Below are 18,215 nucleotides of genomic sequence, written 5' to 3' on the forward strand. Positions count from 1 at the left end.
TCTTTCTTTTCTCATCAGGACATATATCCTCGAAAACCATCATAACAATTAAATCCATATTGTGTTCATTGGTTTATGTCCCAATAGCTCAATTTTTCTAGGATCAAGAACATACTTCAACTAGGATACATAGATGAAATCCTTAATAAGGAAATATTTATACCAAGAAAATATAAAAGTTTCCCTAGTCTTTATCATCAAATTCTTTCACCAAAAAATTATTCAAATTGATTATTTCTCCATCATTGTATTCAAAGAATAATGTCATCAACATAAGCAGTCAATAAAGCAATCTTGCAATTGACATTTATTTTATGAACATGGAGCAATAAGTTTAGCATCACGAGAAACCATGCATCTTAGCAAACCTTAAAAATCAACTAAGGGTGCGTTTGGGGGAGCTTATTCATAGCGGTGGTGTTTCAAAAATGCCACCTGACTGTTTGAATAATGCTTTTTACAGACGTTTTAAAAACACCGTTGGCAGATTTGTATTAAACGAGAATCGCGGGTAGGGCGTTTCGTTCATGCGAAAGACATTTGTGGCCCTCGCTCTCTCTGCCCAGCGAATCACTCGTTCGCCTTCTCCTCCTCTCAACCCCCTCGCATCTCCTCTGCCTTCATTGCGTTTGCTTGCAAGCTAGGGTTTCGATTGTAGCTGGTTAGATTTGATTGATGGATCGATTATTTGTTGCGTTATTGTGGTATGTGGCAGATCGATGTTTCGGTGGATGTGGAGTATGTGCCGGAGAAGGTAGTTGTGGATGATACGCTGCTTGACGAGTTTAAAAGTGTGTTTGAGAAGTTCAGTTTTAGGGATTCGGCTGCTGGCGAGGTAGGAAATGGTTATATTATTGTTTGATTGGAAAACCTTTTGTCTGATTCTGATTTATTGTGCTGCAGAACGATGAGAAGAAGGATGAATTAGCTGCGAATGCTGAGGCTAAGAAAAAGGACTCTGATTCTGAGGATGAGCCGGATACTTTACTGAAGGAGAAAGGGATCTCGAATAAGAAGAAAAAGGTTTTATCCTGTACTTAAATCAGTGTTGTTGTTTGCTTTTCTTGATTTTACTTGGCCTAAATTTAAACTTTTTTTTTTCTTTTGTAGCTTCAAAAGAGAATGAAAATTGCTGACCTGAAGCAGATATGCACTAGGCCTGACGTGGTTGAGGTATTGTTACATGCCTTACCTCATATATATTATATTTTTTTTGTTATTTCATGCTGTGTTTAACCATTCGTATTGCATATAATTGCAATTGTTTATCTTAGTTGTGCTTTATCTAGCTCATTTGAACTGATCATAGTGACCTTTTAAATTGATGAAATCCATCAGCTTAAGGCACGCAGAGTTATTTTTAGCAAAAGTTGTTGGTTTTATTCTTTAAGTATTTTATGTCGAATAGCTAGTTGAATATGTATAATTTAGTATCTTTGCTTGTTAAAACTTTGAGTAAATTGAGAATCTCTATGATTTCAAACAGAGATTACATGAATTAATTTTAGATGATTATGATTATTTTGGTTAATCATAAGGAAATTTCTGCTTTGTTTAAGGTAGGACATGATGAATACGTCCAATGTTGTATCATGGGCCTATCTAATGTTTTTGAGGTTTGAAGTTTGGTCATACACTGTCTAATTTATCTTAGCTGAAGTTCATGTCAAGTTCATTATTGAAAATTGTTATTTAAGTTAGGACAAGGACAGCAATACAGCTCAAAGTTTTTTATGTCGAATAGCTAGCTGAAGTTCATGTCAAGTTCATTATTGAAAATTGTTATTTAAGTTAGGACATCACCAACTAGTTGTTGAGCACTTGTAAGGTTGCTAACAGTTGAGTTCTGAGTGAGTTCCACTAAAACCTGAAAAGCCAATTCAATTTGCACCAAACTCCACTGAAAAGTTTGTTTAAATCAACAGGAATATAGGCTTTGATGGAACACATGATCTCTTGCAAGCATCACCTAACTATTTCCGATGGAGTAAGTAAAAGCTTTATTTATGTTATTTATTAAGTATATGAAGAGATAGCAATGTCACACTCAAATCTAATTTTGAACAAGAAATTGTTAAATTTGAGATTAACTTGAATGTTCGAGCCAACCATTCTTGCCCTAAAGTTGTGTTGAGTAGGTTCCACCACCCATTTTCGGTTCAAAAAAAAGCTTGGGTGAGTAGGTGACATTTTTTGTGTTTCTGTCATTCTTATCAGCTCTAGTTATTTGTAATGTGCTTCTTTAAAGCTGACAGCAATACAGTTTCTTTGTCAAAAAAAGTTGCATTCTAATTACTTGCAATTTTTTTGGTCATCATCCCATGTATTTTGAGGTTGGCTTTATGAATCCTTCTCTTTTAATTCATGTTGCATGTGGCATTATGTCTTGCTTTCTGGAAACCTTCTTTACTGTAGAACCCTCTGAATTCCTCTTTTTGTTCCCATTTGTTCCGCATGTGTTTCATTTTCTCGTCTAATTGCTGCATCTGCTGTTCTATTGTGAACATCCTTAATGAATAATATTAGCCAGTGTTGTATGCTTAAATTTTTTAATATATTATTTGATGATCTAACTTAAATATTTAATTATAGGGGAACTTACATATGTAATAGTGTAATGCACCTTTTCATACATAGGTTAGGTTGCTTACGATGTAAATATCAAAGTTTGGGTGTGAGATAAGTAAATGCATAATAATTGGGTGCTATGTATGCAAATTTTCCTTAATTGTATATTGTAGACCTGATAACAGTTACTACTATCTTCTGTTATAATCTTTGATTTGCTACACAAGCATCTAAACTAAAGCAAAGAAACACTATTTGAGTTTTCTAATTTACTTGTCATCTGTTAAATTTTTAAATTTTTCTTTTGAATTGGGAGAATGTTGTTGTCAATGCCTTGGATTTATTTTTTTGAGTATTCTACCGTACGAAGATGCTTGCATTGAAGCTTATAGAAAGATATTTGAACATTGCATTGTCAGTCCATTAAAATGATACTTTTCTTTTTTTTTTCATAATTATTGTTTCTGCTTTTTTTAGGTATGGGATGCAACAGCAGCTGATCCAAAGTTGCTTGTATTTCTGAAGTCATATCGGAACACTGTACCTGTACCACGACATTGGTGTCAAAAACGAAAATTTCTACAGGTGAGTGATCAGATTTTTTTATTTATTTGTACTGCCATTTGCATATTTGGATGAGGGAATTTATGTGTTTTTTTGGAGGGGCATTGACAGTGTGAGAGAAGGTAAAGCCAGGTTACACCCCTCTTATACATTAATGTGGTTATTGCAGGGAACCAGCTATAACAGTCATGGAGCCAGGAGTTGATGGTATTTTTCTGAAGGGGACCATTGAATGGTTTCTCTTTTGCTATAATGCTAGGTGGTGGGGTAGAGGTAGAGAAATACTTTGCTTTTCATGTCAAAGCTGAGATGTGAGGTGTATCCCATGGCCTGTTAAAATTTGGGATATGAAGTTGATGATGTTGATATAATTTTACAAAAAATGCTCCTAGAGTCTGCCTTAGAAAGTTAAAAGCTTTGTCGATCAAGCTAAGACTGAATCATTTCCTTTTGGCTTTGCAGATTTTGTGGGCTGTGACACCTCCTATATAGTTTTAACTTGGCGTCCATTTGACTAGATTCCGCTATGATACTTAGTAGCATTATCCAGTTTTTTTAAATTCTATTTAGATTTCATTTATATTCATTTTTTGCAGGGCAAGCGTGGTATTGAGAAACAACCATTTCAACTTCCTGACTTCATTGCTGCAACTGGAATCGAAAAAATAAGACAGGTAATCTAATTTTTAATTAAAATAATTTTCTAGTTTCATTGCAATATTAATTCTATTTCTACCATCATCTTCTTTCAGTTTAATTATTCACTGTGGCCAGCGTTACAAACTTTTCTCTTGTATTTCTTCATAGGCATACATTGAGAAAGAGGATAGCAAGAAATTGAAGCAAAAGCAACGTGAACGCATGCAACCGAAGATGGGAAAGATGGACATTGATTATCAGGTTAGGTTACATCTTTTTTTTTTTTTCACTTCTGCCATGCATTTATAAAACTTCTTTTTCTGGGATGGGTGGTGGGGGTGGGAGCAGTGTATTTGGGCCGGGTATGGGGTTTTGGTAGGTTTGTTTGTGAATAATGCCAACTAGCATGGGCTAATGAACTCTTTTTTGCTAACTTATTTCGGTTTGTATTTTGATTTTCCTCACCTTCTATGCAGTCAATAGTTAACTTAAATATCTGAAGTTGGCTGTTCCTCTTTTTATTAAGCTTTAACTCTTACCTTTTACATGTGAAACTGATTAGAAATCTTAAAAAGAGTTCATCTTAAAGCAAAGGCTTTTTTCCAGGTTCTTCATGACGCCTTCTTCAAATACCAAACTAAACCGAAACTGACAGCACATGGTGATCTCTATCATGAAGGAAAGGAATTTGAGGTAATATTACTGTTCAGTCTTTTGTAGGGTTTGAATGTTACACTTCACCTAAAAGCTGAACAAAAACAAACATATTAAAGCTAAAGTCTCAACATTTTTCATTTTTCCATTCTACAGTTTTAAACTCAAATACTAATCAAATTACTGCCACTAATTGATGCTTGATAATGAGAATCGAGTTATTTGATTTACTTTTTATAATTTTGTTGATTTATAGGTTGACTATTGATGAAAATAAAATAGTAAAAATTTTATAAAAATTTTCTAGTGTTTATTATTGGGAAATTTCTACTTAGGCCTATTTATAAATATTAATTAACCAATAAGTGTTATCTTATTTTTAAGCCTATTAGAAATTGTAATTTAATTAAGGAATATTTATTATTTAATTTTTGAAGTATCTCAATAATTTTATATGAATTTTATTTTTCATAGAGATCAACTATTTCCTTTTATTTTTATGATATGCTAAAATAAAATACATTCAAGTATAAATAAGATTATGATTTGCATTCTAAAGTGTTTGTTTTTACTTTTTTTTTTTGACATCCCATCTTGAGTGAAAAGAAGACAATCAAAAACACTGTTATAGATGCGAAGTATGACAATTCTGTATTTTTTTTCAATGGATTTGAATACTATTCGATTAAATCTTCTTGATATTTTTGTTATGACATTTGAGGTCTAATTTAATCATCCAAATGATTTAATGTGAGATTTGAGTGCTTGAATTTATTTTACCCGTTCAATTGTTTCTAACATTTATTGGTAAGTTATGGATGTATTCTTTAGATTGGATATTTTTGTCGATGTACCTACCATACCTAAACTAGATGTGAACTCTAAAAGAATTTATGAGCTTGGTTTGATTCTCCTCTTTGCTCTTCTGGAGTTTCAATAAGGATGAAAGCATAATGTAGTTTTTAAAGCTGGTTAGAATAATATCTTAGAGACTTTCACTAAATAAAAAGCAAGCTACCCTTCAAGAAAAAAAGATGGTTAGTTGGCTAGGGTTTATTTTAGTTATGGGAGATGGAAGTCATAGGCACAAACTTCCATGGTTTATTATTTCGCAAGCATTATGCTTGTGAATACTCTCAATCTAGGATGTTACTATGCTTTTTACTATGGTTAGCAGTTCAACATTATTGGGTGAGTGGATGAGTATAGATAATTTACACTATTATGTCATTTCAGGTTTATATGGTGGACCAAGTCTACGAATGACCGACAATCAAGTGGTCATATCATTGGGGGAGTTTGATTAACAACCTTGCTCCTATGCAAAAATTCCCAACTTAGGTGGATATACAAAAGGACGCTTATGCTATCTATGTGAGGTTCAAAGATTTAAGGATGAATAAACAAATGCTCAAAGAGTTTCAACATCATTGATAATGGTTACAGATGTTAGCATGTGACTAGTTCAACAATCAGGCTTGGTCGATTTATATTGAGAATGGTTCAAAGTTACAAAATCTCTCCAAGTACAACCATAATTGTTTATACATGATTTCTCTTGCTTTGTCTTTTGCTTAAAGACATGACATAGGTTACATGATCAGTTCGAAGTTTCTCCCAATGCGGTTATAGATCTTAGTATGTGAATTTTGAATCCACCATTAAAGGGGATTCCTTAAATAGTATGGGTGAATTGGATTATTGTTGTGAGGCAATACACCTTTTTAATTCAAAGTTCATATCAAACATTTGATTCAATGTAGATCTCCAATATTCATCCCGTAATATGCTAAGGTAACTATATTGTAGAGAACATCTTATCGTATACACAAGTTGCGTCGAATGAGAAGCCTTGAATTTTGGATTGGAGTAAAACACAAGTAAGCATATAGATGGTGTAAAGTTATTTATCTGGATGAGGATGTTGCTTAAGTTGGAGAACATGGGCTAACTTCGATAGTTTTAGTTCAGTTGGATCAATTAGGATCAATTGGCGAAAGTGTCAAGCTAAGTTATCCAATTGATTGAATTACATGCTTGATTTGCTAATTGAAGGACCATTCAAATTAACATGTTTTTATTGAACTCACTAGATCAACTAGTCAATTAGCACATTGATTAATTAATAAGGTTCAATTGGAAGTTATTAAGTCCTTGTTATATTTGATTGGTTCTATCAGGTCATTCATGGCCAAATTAGTCAATCTAGATTATGGTAGTTTAATCATGGTTTAAGGTGGGTCAACCTTGGTTCATTTGGTTTATTTTGATTAATTAGTTCAATTGGGACCGACATGTGGCCAGCTCAGGCTGGTAAGAATCAATTTGGGCCAATTTAGCTCACTTGGGCCTAATTGTACTCATTAAGTAGGTCAAAGGATTGATCAATTTGATTGGATTGATTGATTTGATTGAAACCAATTGAAGCCACGTCAAGTTTATTATATCTATTTTGGTCAGTCAGCAACGGCCTGATTGATTGGAATGCGATCAGTTCAAATGAGACCGAACAAATTTGATCAAGTGAGCTCAACATATTTGCCTGATCAAGTTTGTGCTGAGCCAAATGGGTGGGGTCAATAATTGTTGATTGGATTGGGATTTTTTATTTGGCCATGCGTGATTGTATGATTTAATCGTGCGACGATAGCAATCAATCTGGGCGACGTGTTGGGCTTGGGTGGTTGCAACTCTGTAAATTTGATTGTAAAATAACTATATGAAAAGTTGTTTTCTGAAATTATGATGTAATTTCTTTAAAATAGAGTTAGAATTATAAATCATGAATTGAAAAACCACAAAACAATACTGCACTCTCGATGCAAGATGATGAGGTTGGTGGTGGAATGTTGTTTTGGACAACAAATTTTTCCAAAGCACAGTAAAAATGTTATTAGTGAGATTTGGAAAGTGAAGTTGAGAAATGATGTCCATGGAAGGGCCTTAGCGTGCATATGACCTTTTTAGAGTTCAACACTCCATGATAGGGCAATCGGTTTCGGTGTATTTTGTTCTGGGTGATTTACATACATACCCAACTGTTCTGTCTTTATCTATATTTAACCTAAACTTCACTATATTTTTACATAACATCTAAATCTAACATTTTAAAATACAACTGGTATTGACTTTTTAAAGATAAAGTACACCTTTTCATACATAAGTTTTGACGTGACTGAAAAACTAAAGTACTATATAAGAAAATTTCAAACTTTAGGCGTTAGCTATATAAATACATAAGAATTGTGTGATATGCCTGTAAATGTCTCTTTTGTTTTATATATTTGAACCTGCATGGATATCTGGGCACCGCATTTTGCTATTTCCATGCTTTTATGTTGTTCTGAGGCTGTGGATGATCGGTTGATCGTGTATCACTTCTGCAATTTGACAGGTTAAACTAAGGGAAATGAAACCAGGAATGTTGTCTCATGAACTTAAGGAAGCTCTTGGTATGCCTGAGGGTGCTCCACCACCGTGGCTTATTAATATGCAGGTAATGTTTTGTTGTTATATTAATGTTGAAAATCCCTTTCTCACGCCTTAACTAACAAAAACTTGCTTTTCAGAGATATGGTCCCCCACCATCGTATCCCCAATTGAAAATTCCAGGATTAAACGCCCCCATTCCTCCTGGAGCCAGTTTTGGTTATCATCCCGGTGGTTGGGGTAAACCTCCTGTAGATGAGGCAAGTCTGAAGAGCCTATCTTGGATCTTTTCTCAGTTTTCATGTTTTAAGGCCATTTACATACATACAACCCAACATATCCAACACCTAAAGTTTACTTCTACATTTATACCACCCAAATCTTTCATATTACATCAAAAATACCACTATTTTGATTTTTTAAAAGTGAGATACATCTTTTCATGCATAGTTAAGGTGGCATGCATGTAAAAATTGAAGTTTAGGTGTTAGATATTTAAATGCACAAGGGAATTAAGCAGTTTATATGTAAATCTTCGTTTCTCAAACAGTTTGTATTTTGCCTTATATATTTTTTCTTCGCTTTGACAGTTTGGACGCCCATTATATGGGGATGTTTTTGGGGTTCAACAACAAGATCAACCTAATTATGAGGTAAATTCAAACTTTTATATTTTTTTATGGCTATTGGTCATGAGGTCATTTAAGATAAAAGTGTAAAATGGTCCAAGTCTGAGACTAATTTAACACTTTTATACATTCTGGGACTAAAATGGCTAGGGAACTATTATGGCATATTACTCGGATCATTTAATGTAACTCATCTTTGTTTCTCATTATGTTTCTGCTGAAGCTCAACTATAGCTCACTGTCTTCCTTAGTCTTAAAGTGGTAATTAATATTCGTTCAACTTCAATTTTTTAGGAAGAACCTGTTGATCGCTCTAAACACTGGGGAGATTTGGAAGAGGAAGAGGAGGAAGAGGAGGAACTGGAAGAAGAGATTGAAGAAGAGGAGATGGAAGATGGCATTCAATCAGTTGATAGCCTTTCAAGGTGCTTTGCTTTTGCTTTACATAGCTGTGGTTGTTATTAAGTTGAATTTCTAGCATAATCTATTGCTGATCTCTGTTATTTTACAGCACTCCTACTGGTGTGGAAACTCCTGATGTGATTGACCTCCGCAAGCAACAAAGGAAAGAACCAGAGAAGGAAAAACCTTTGTACCAAGTAATGCAATTGTTTTAGCATGATTTTCCTCTTCGTTTATGTCATTTTGTCATTCGTAGCGAGCATACTGATTTCTTTTTCTTTGAAGGTTCTGGAAGAAAAAGAAGAAAGGATTGCTCCTGGGACTTTGCTTGGAACAAGTCACACGTATGTGCTGTTGTTGCTACTGTTTATTATTACCTGTTGAATAATTAAATTTGTGTTTTAAATATGGTTTGAATGCATTTGAAGATAAATTATGTTGTGCCATTAACTCCTTTGGTGATTGTTTTCTTGTATGGAATCCAGATATGTGCTTGGAACTCAAGAAAAAGCAGCTGCTAAAAGGGTGAGTATGCGTTATTTGGACCATTACCTTTCTTTTTCCTTAAAAAAAGTTATTTAACAATCTATACGATAGAAGAAAGGTTGTGAATATGAAATTGTACTAATTCCCTACTAGAATATTGAAATATCCATAAAATCCATTATAAATAGTTTTCATCAACCTTTTTTGTTTAATTGTAATGCACATAGTGCAGTTGATGGAAGGAGGGCCGTGTAATTTTTAGACATGAAATATTATATATATATATATTATATATATATGTAAATGTTAGAAATCTAATGTTCCATAAAATAACAGTTTTGTTTAGCCATTATATATATATGTAAATGTAGAAATCCTAATGTTCCATAAAATAACAGTTTTGTTTAGCCATTTTGAATGTGAAAAATATATTATCAATTTTTTTTGTAAGGATTTTGAAAATATTTGCAATGTTTGAAATTATTACATCATCTAAGTAAAAAAGGGATATAATAAATTTCATTATTTTTCAAAATTTCTAACTTCAACTAACCAATTCAGCCGCAAGGCAAAGCAATTTCAGAGAGAACGATAAATTTGAGGTGTTTGGAATCAAATTCTAGATTTAACAAACTAATTTCTAACCATTACTAATCAAATTAGCCCCAAAAGCAAAATTATTTAAGAAAAGCTGTAAATTAACCAGCCATTATGTGTTTTTTTGTTCCTTCAGGTTGATCTTCTTCGTGGACAGAAATCAGACAAAGTTGATGTCACCATACAACCAGAGGAGCTGGAAGTCATGGATGACGTTTTGGCTGCCAAGTATGGCAGAATTTCTCATAGCTATATCTATTTGTTTTTTGTTTTTTTTCCTTGTTTTTTGTTTTGGGGGGAGGGGGGGAGAGATTTACATACATACCCCTCAATTCTTATGTATTTACATATAACACCTATACTTCAATTTTTACATACTTACCATCTTTACTTATGCATGAAAATGTGTATTTTACTTGTTTATAAGTTAAAATCATGATTTTTTTGTTGTGAAAGGAAAATTTTGGGTGTTATAATGTACAAAACAAAATTTAGGTTTTTAGATATGTAAATACATATGGAATTTGGTCATATGTATTTAGATGCTCCTTTCTTTAATATCGGTTCATATTTTATTTTGATCTGATTTGCAATTATCAAATCACGCAGGTATGAGGAAGCCCGTGAAGAGGAGAAACTGAGGAACCAGAAGGAAGACTTCAGCGACATGGTTGCCGAGGTTCGCTTTCTATCAAAAACATATTTTCCATCCATTTTACAATCTTTATAATATTCTCTCTTTCTAATTCATTATATAATCATAATGCATCGATATTTTTTTCAGGCTGAGAAAAAGAGGAAGCGAAAAATGCAGGAAAAGGAAGGGAAGTCTAAGAAGAGGGATTTCAAATTCTAAATCATACTTTTGTACACAACCTCTTGAAGCCATTGGGTTTTTTTAAGAAATTATAAGACTTAGGCTTTGACAAAGCAGGTTAGCAGCTGTTTGACAAAGTCTCTGCTGTAATACTCTTTATCTGTATTCAGTATTCTGCTCTTATTTGGGAGAATCCGTCTTATAGCTGCTATAGCACAGATCCAGATTTAATCCAGACATTACTGTTTTTGATATGGAATTCGGATCTTGAATTCCTATGTAGAAATTGCTTTTTTCGGGTTTAATTGATACTTCGTTTCCTGAAGGATATGAAACTTTTTAGGAGCATTTACATTATTATGACGACGACGATGACGAGGAGTTGACCATGACCACTATTACCACCACCACTACTACTACTATTACCACCACCATCACCACTACTACTATTATTATTATTTTTACTACTACTATTACTACTAGTACTACTATTATTACTACTATTATTATCATTATTACTATTACTACTAGTATTACTATTACCACTACCTACTATTATTATCACTATTACTATTACTACTAGTATTACTATTACCACTACTATTATCACTACTATTACTATTACCATTACTACTATTACCACTACCACTACCACTATTACTACTACTATTACTACTATTAATACTGCTATTAATACTACCTATTATTACTACTATTAATAGTACTAATATTATTACTACTATTAATAGTACTATTACTATTAATACTTTTATTAACATTACATCAAAAATATCATTATTACTAACTTTCATGCATAGATTTTAGGTTTTAGCATCTATATAATTGATTTGTAGATGTAAGCATCGAACATTAGATGTTAAGAAACGCAAATGCATAAGAATTGTTTGGTAGGTGATTGTGTTCTGCATGGGTATGTTAATTAACCTGTAGGCTCTTGCAGCGTGTTCTTACATTTATTTAAATTGGTGTTTATCAGGCGGGAACGGGATCATAGCCGGCCATAAGACATTGGTTTTTTCAACCCTCATTTGATTCCGGTAGTAATGCCTGCCACATCTCTGATTATTTTTTACATTGTTCAATGTTGCAATATGTTCACTGAAAAAAAAAAAACGAAATTGTATTCCTTGAATCCTTCATTTGACATCAAACGAGTTTGGGTTGTCAATTTCTAAGATTTTTATACTATAAACTAAACTTTTGCTTCCTACTAACTAATTTGATTTATTATTATTATTATTTTTTTATACCAGTCACCGAGTGATGATTTAAATTATTCAATGAGATTAGCACATTTCTTATCTTGCTTTGGGGGCATGCGCATATGTGCCACCAACACTATATTTTTCTTTTACATAAAAACTATTGTTACATTTAAAAAGTGATACAATTTTCATGCATGAGCAATACATAAAAATTGATTGGATTGCATATATTCCTTCTTTTTTCTTCCCTAATTTATACATGCATGCATTTCTAAAACATAAAAGGCCCTACAAAAGCATTTAACCAGGTGTCAAAATTTAGAAAGTAGCAGTCTGAATGAGCATTTCGCAGATGGAATGCCAAATAATAAAATTACCTAAACCGGAAAAAAATATATATATTAAAGAGAATAAATTCTGTAAATGCTCTTTGGTCTTTAAATTGAATCTCAAGCAAATCGAATTAATGATTTCATATTATCCTCCCTCAGAACATTATTTTAAAATTAAAATAAAAAAGATCTACATACACAAGGAATACAAGATCATTGTATTAAGATAATAATAAGACCCACAGCTTACAACTGACCCTGACCATAAAATGATAAAACAAAAATAAATATTTATAAATCAGCCCCGCGCAGCGCCCAAATTAGAGAAAAAAAAATCAAATGAAATAAAAACAATAGTAAATAAATAAATATTTGCAGTAAGTTCGCAATCAAAAAAATAATTTTTTTCAGAAATTTTAAAATATTTTACGCCAAGGAGTGCCAAATCGCAGTTTGGCTTAATTTAGTCAATTTCGCTGATTCACTCATTTGCAAATATGAAAAGTATTTACTTTTTAAAAGCTAAAAAGAAGAAATTAATAATGTGATATGAAAGATTTGGCTGGCATAAACATAAAAAAAGTAAAAATTCGGTGCTAAATATGTAAATACTTGGGAATTGTAAGGCATGCATGCAAATGCCCACTTTTTTTATGGCACTGAACAAATAGACAACAGGGCACCTAAGTCCCTACTAAAAACATCAACAAATTCCCAGCCATTTCCGTTCTATCAGTATCTCTAGTAACCTGTCGAGAATCTCAAAATCGAACTGCCTAGTAGATGATCCTTCTGAGAGTGTTTACGTACGTGTATCTCGAAAGCACCACAAACAACTTCCGAAACCTGAGGAGCACTGGCTACTGTATCAGATTTATGCCCTTTTTTTTTTTATTACAGGGAACTTTACAAAAATATCTCACAATTCTTACGTACTTACACATCTAACACCCAAATTTAATATCTGCACTTCTAACATCTTGGTAAAACAAACTTATGCATGAAAAGTTGTATGTCACTTTTAAAGACGGAGAGTGATGGAACGTGGTGGTCATCTTTTATGAGATTTGAGTGATATGCATGTTAATCTCAATGTTTTGGTGTTATATATGTAAATACAAAAGATTTGTGTGGTATGTAAATGTAAATATATGTGTACATTTATAAATATAGAAGAGCACATACCACAGCCACTGGCTATAATGTTCGGCCATAGCTTGATAACATTTCAGGGGATGCAGGTTTGGCATGCAACAGATGCTTCCATTCTGACCAGATAAAGATGACAATAACGAAATCCATATATCCACAGGGCCGATATATTTACGAATAATATTCGTGCTGATCTGCAAAGTTCGCAGCAGGAGAGTGTCAGATTAACCAAAAAAGTTCACTATTTCGAATTACAGTTCATCCATAGAACTAAATATGAAAAAGTTACTGTCGGAAAAGGAAACAGAACCTAAACATTGTTTACAAAAGTTAAAAGGGCTCAAAACTATGCAGAAAGTGTAACTTGAGAAAAAAGAGCATTGACATGCATACCGTTCAATTCTTATATGTTTACAAATCTAACACCTGAACTTCACTTGTTTACATTTATACCAAGTAAATTTTAACTTTTACAGAGTGAAATAAACCTTTTCATGTATAGGAAAAGTGGAAATATGTAGAAATTGAAGTTTAGATGTTAGATATGTAAATACATAAGAATTGAGTAGTATGTATGTAAATCTTCCAAATAAGTACACTAATTCATGCGCTTAACATGGAAATGGAAGTGTTTCTAAAAGCTCCATCCTCCCACTGGAGATAGCTATTCGCAATTTTAAATTATTTTCGAGCTAATTTTATGAACAAATATGCATCTAAACAAAACAAGCTATCCTGTAAAACATCAAGAAAAGGTCATAGTCCTTTTAACCTTTATTTTTACATATCTTTCATTCATCATCTCCTCGTCATGTCTGACTTTCTATACTTCCCTTCCAAAAGTTGACTATTATGAATAGTGAATACTAAATTGAAGAAGAACTTCAAATGCTATAAACATTATTTCTCATTTAAATGGAAGAAACCATCTAAAGTGGTCTCAAACTGTTCAGATCTTCAAGAAAGAAAAAGAAAAAAACTCATCTTCTTGTTAATCCTCATCCAAATTTAAAAAACAAAATTTTAAACTTTGGGATGAGGTAGCTTTCATGATCATGTCATATGGTTATAGAACAACATGATTCCTAAAATCAATTGATCATATATATTTCTGAGAACCGTAAGAAAACGTCTGGGAAGCTATCAAACTGACTTACAGAAAGTTAAAAATTATGCTTTCATCTATAAAATCAAAAAATAGTTTTTCATAAACAAGCAAATAGCTTTTCTGCAGAACTTAGTAATAAATCGATCAAATTTATCCTGAAATCTTGAGTAGAGAAAACTTACCATAACCATATGAGGTCTTCACACATATAAGAATCAAATAAGGAAAAAAGGATGTTTATGTTTGACACACCCAAATTCAAAAACATTAGCCATAACAACCACAAAACCCTGAGGTAAGAGACCTGATAAAGAAAATAAAAACCTTTCACCAAAAGCAAGATTTGTGTTACAACTACTACCATAAAAGGGACATATCATAGGGAAATGGAGGAAACTATTTGAAAAGACCCGAGAACGGTGGAAAGAAAAAGGACCAATCAAAATGATAGGCTCATCTTGTTGAACCAAAAGTGTTCGACATATAAAAATTAACAAGCCAAGCAATTCGTTGATTCTCTTGAAAAACTCTGTCATGCTTTTTAGTTGAAGGTGGTAAAGATTCTAACTCTTGGATTTCTAATCACTCAATTAGTTGTCATAAAAATTAGATAATAAATCAGCAGTTATTAATCACATGACAAATCTTCGCAAAATTTTGTAAACCTACCTAGCAACAAAAAAATAATAGCCGATAGTTCCCTAACCACTATTGCAGGTCTAAGAAATATTCTTATTTCTCCTACAATTACTCTCAACAATGTCCTACATGTTTCCAAACTAACAATAAACATTTTGTTTAGTCATAAACTCACCAAAGACTATAACTACAGTGTGCATCATTTAAAAATCATTATTTATTTTAAGATCTTACAATAATAGGTACATCTTGAAAATTATTAGGACTACTCTTCCAAAAATCAAGTTCTCAAACATTATTAAGGAGTGGCCACACTAATCTCCACATATCTAATTAATTTAATAACCTTAAAAGTGATTGATTACAAAAATCCCTTATATTATCTAATTTGTTTTTTTCTCAAAACTTTCTAAAATTTTCAATTGTATGACATGTTCACATCGACAAACACTGTGATCCTGTGGAACTAAATTGTGTTTTTGTAGGATACTCCTTCACTCAAAAAAGATATAAATGCTATCACTTGACCATCAAAAAACTTTAACTTCAAAACATGTCATGAAAAATAAAATTTTTTCACCCAAATATTACTTAAAGGGAGAACAACCAGAAGGAAGAAATATTTTATGAATTAAACATATTCTCTCTTAACGTCCCAACTACACAAACACAAGCAATACATTACTCTAATCCCTAAACCTCTTCAAGCCTACAGAAGAAAGATAAATCCCATCCAAAGTCTTTAGTAAGCTCAAGATTCAAAGTTCTTGTCAATTAAATCCCATAACAATATTAAACCTAGTACCACGCATTCTCCTCTATATGCAATAATGCAGTACAATCCTTTCAAAATTTTCTTCTAAATATCAGCTTCAGCACCAATAAAATAACACAAATCCTATTTGAATCATTAGAAACAAGAATTAGAAGGATACCACAGATAAGAGTTGAATGCCCCAAAAAAATCACATTTGGGAGTTGTTGACCTACCAAAATGTTAAAAAATAATGTAGATGCAAATGCATTTCTTCATTAAAAAAATAACCAAATAGAAGCCCGGATCGCAAAAACTAGTGGAAGAACAATATACACAATCCTATGAAAAAGACTACTAAGAAAGCTTTATTCTGTTGCTAAAATATTTAACCAACTTAATTTCTTTAGTTGTTAATCTTAAATAGTTCATGCAGCAATCTTTTGACATGGGAATGTTGAAGAAATTTAATTCGCCACTAAGATTCAACATCAATTTCATAGAAAAAGATGCGTCCACTAAAAATATTACTAATATATATCCCCAAGTGAATGGTTTGACATATCTACAAAAGCTACATATGGAATGGGAATAAATAAAGCCAAGATTATCACACCCTCCTGATAAAATATTTCAATAATAAATAAAATTGATTGTTATTATATTATTGATGATACAATTGTTACAAATAATGGCAACAGAAAAAAATGAATTACTCAAGAAAAGTATCGCCACATAGTTTGAAATTAATGAATTAGGCAAGCATATATCATATAGAAGTGGCTTAATCAAAAAAAATTCTCTCACACAAAAAGTATGATATGGATCTTTTGAGCGAAACCAAAAAAAAAAAAAAATGATTGCAAGCCTTATGAAATTCCAACTGAAACACAGTAAAAAATTGAATTCAAATTAAAAATGTTGGGCAATATCAAATAATAAATGAAAAACTAATTTATCTATTTCATACCCATCATGGCATTACTTTTGTTGTAAGCTTCATAAGTCAATTATGCATAAATCAAAATAATCTTAACTTCAGGTTTTATACAGAATACTGAACTAAAATCAAATCTTAGAAAAGATATTCTCTCTAGAAAACATAAAATTTTACCAACTGAAAGTTATACAGATGCTGACTATACGGGATCACTTGTAGATAAAAGATCAATTTCAGAATATTGTCCACTACTGGCAGGAAATATGAAAATATGAAAAAACAAGTAACAAAAGGTCAAGTAATAAATCTAAATTCAGAATAATCACTTAAGATATCTATGAACTCTTATGGATTAAAATTCTATTAGAAAATTTAAAAATTAAATTAAAAAGATTTAAAAGGATACTAAGAATATAAGTCTGTCATAAGTATTGCCTGCAATCCAATATAACATAATGTAACCAAACATGTGGATGTAGATAAGCAATTCATAATAGTTAACATTAGAAGGTATATTAAATAACACTCCATATGCTTCACCAAGGATTCAACTTGCTATTATATCAACTAAAGAACTTTGCAACCCTCATTCAAAAATATCTTGAGCAAATTTAAAATGCTAAAACCCTGTCAATACATTAATGCTAAAGGTTTGTTTGGGAGAATTTTTTAGTTGCTTGGCTTTTCAAACTGCCACAACAATTTTGCTTGCTGCCTTTTTTGTTGCTTTCTGAAAATATTTGTGGTATCTATTTTGGCAACCATACTTGCTAAATGTGACAACGGTAAGACAGTCAACTGATTTTTGAAAAAATAAATATTTATTCTTTACAAAACAACTTTAAAAAAAAAAATCACGAGAATTTAAAAAATTATAGGAAAAATAAATATTATTACCGACAAAGCCAATAGACGGTTACAACCCCACACTAAAAGGGAAATGCAAAAATAGAAACAAAAAACACAACTAAAGTGTATCTCAAGAGCGGTGTCTCAAGAGCGGTGTCTCAAGAGTGGTGGAGGTCGGCGAGGTAAGTTGGAATGGGCAGAATGGGATGTTGGAAGAAGGTGGATTTAGCAGTTAAGGTTTCTAGAGGATGGTTGAGGTGCGGTAAGCCTTGTGGGTGGCTGGACAACAACAAAACAGCGAAGGGAAGGAGTTGTGGACTACGGTAGCGACGGTGAAGGGCTGGGACAGCTAGTGCAGCTAAGCAGGAGACCGGGAAAGCTGTTGGGAAGGGAGAACTGCAGTAAAACAGCAAGGGTAGCTGTTCAAGGG

At 32.4% G+C, this 18,215-nt stretch overlaps 2 protein-coding genes across 3 annotated transcripts in view; one reads left to right on the plus strand and one right to left on the minus strand.

Moving 5' to 3' along the window:
• Positions 1 to 706: 706 nt before the first annotated feature.
• On the plus strand, positions 707 to 11,091 carry LOC110018786 (splicing factor 3B subunit 2). Its single transcript, XM_020716222.1, has 17 exons — positions 707 to 835; positions 904 to 1,023; positions 1,111 to 1,173; positions 3,046 to 3,153; positions 3,729 to 3,806; positions 3,940 to 4,032; positions 4,378 to 4,464; positions 7,820 to 7,921; positions 7,995 to 8,114; positions 8,445 to 8,507; positions 8,778 to 8,908; positions 8,995 to 9,082; positions 9,171 to 9,229; positions 9,371 to 9,410; positions 10,105 to 10,196; positions 10,578 to 10,647; positions 10,753 to 11,091. The coding sequence occupies exons 1-17, from the start codon at positions 707 to 709 to the stop codon at positions 10,822 to 10,824; spliced, it is 1,515 nt and encodes a 504-aa protein (XP_020571881.1). The 3' UTR covers positions 10,825 to 11,091.
• A 1,833-nt stretch (positions 11,092 to 12,924) lies between these two features.
• LOC110018890 (probable N-acetylglucosaminyl-phosphatidylinositol de-N-acetylase) overlaps positions 12,925 to 18,215 on the minus strand; it is a 29,151-nt gene continuing 23,860 nt past the window's right edge. For both annotated transcript variants that reach the window (XM_020716364.1, XM_020716365.1), the window contains 2 exons: positions 13,529 to 13,689; positions 12,925 to 13,189 (listed from right to left, as the gene is read on the minus strand). In XM_020716364.1, the coding sequence (XP_020572023.1) occupies positions 13,120 to 13,189; positions 13,529 to 13,689 (231 nt within the window). In that variant the 3' untranslated portion in view covers positions 12,925 to 13,119. The remainder of the gene's footprint in view (positions 13,190 to 13,528; positions 13,690 to 18,215) is intronic.

This window comes from Phalaenopsis equestris, unplaced genomic scaffold, assembly GCF_001263595.1.
Source record: "Phalaenopsis equestris unplaced genomic scaffold, ASM126359v1 Scaffold000036, whole genome shotgun sequence".
Lineage (NCBI taxonomy): Eukaryota > Viridiplantae > Streptophyta > Magnoliopsida > Asparagales > Orchidaceae > Phalaenopsis > Phalaenopsis equestris.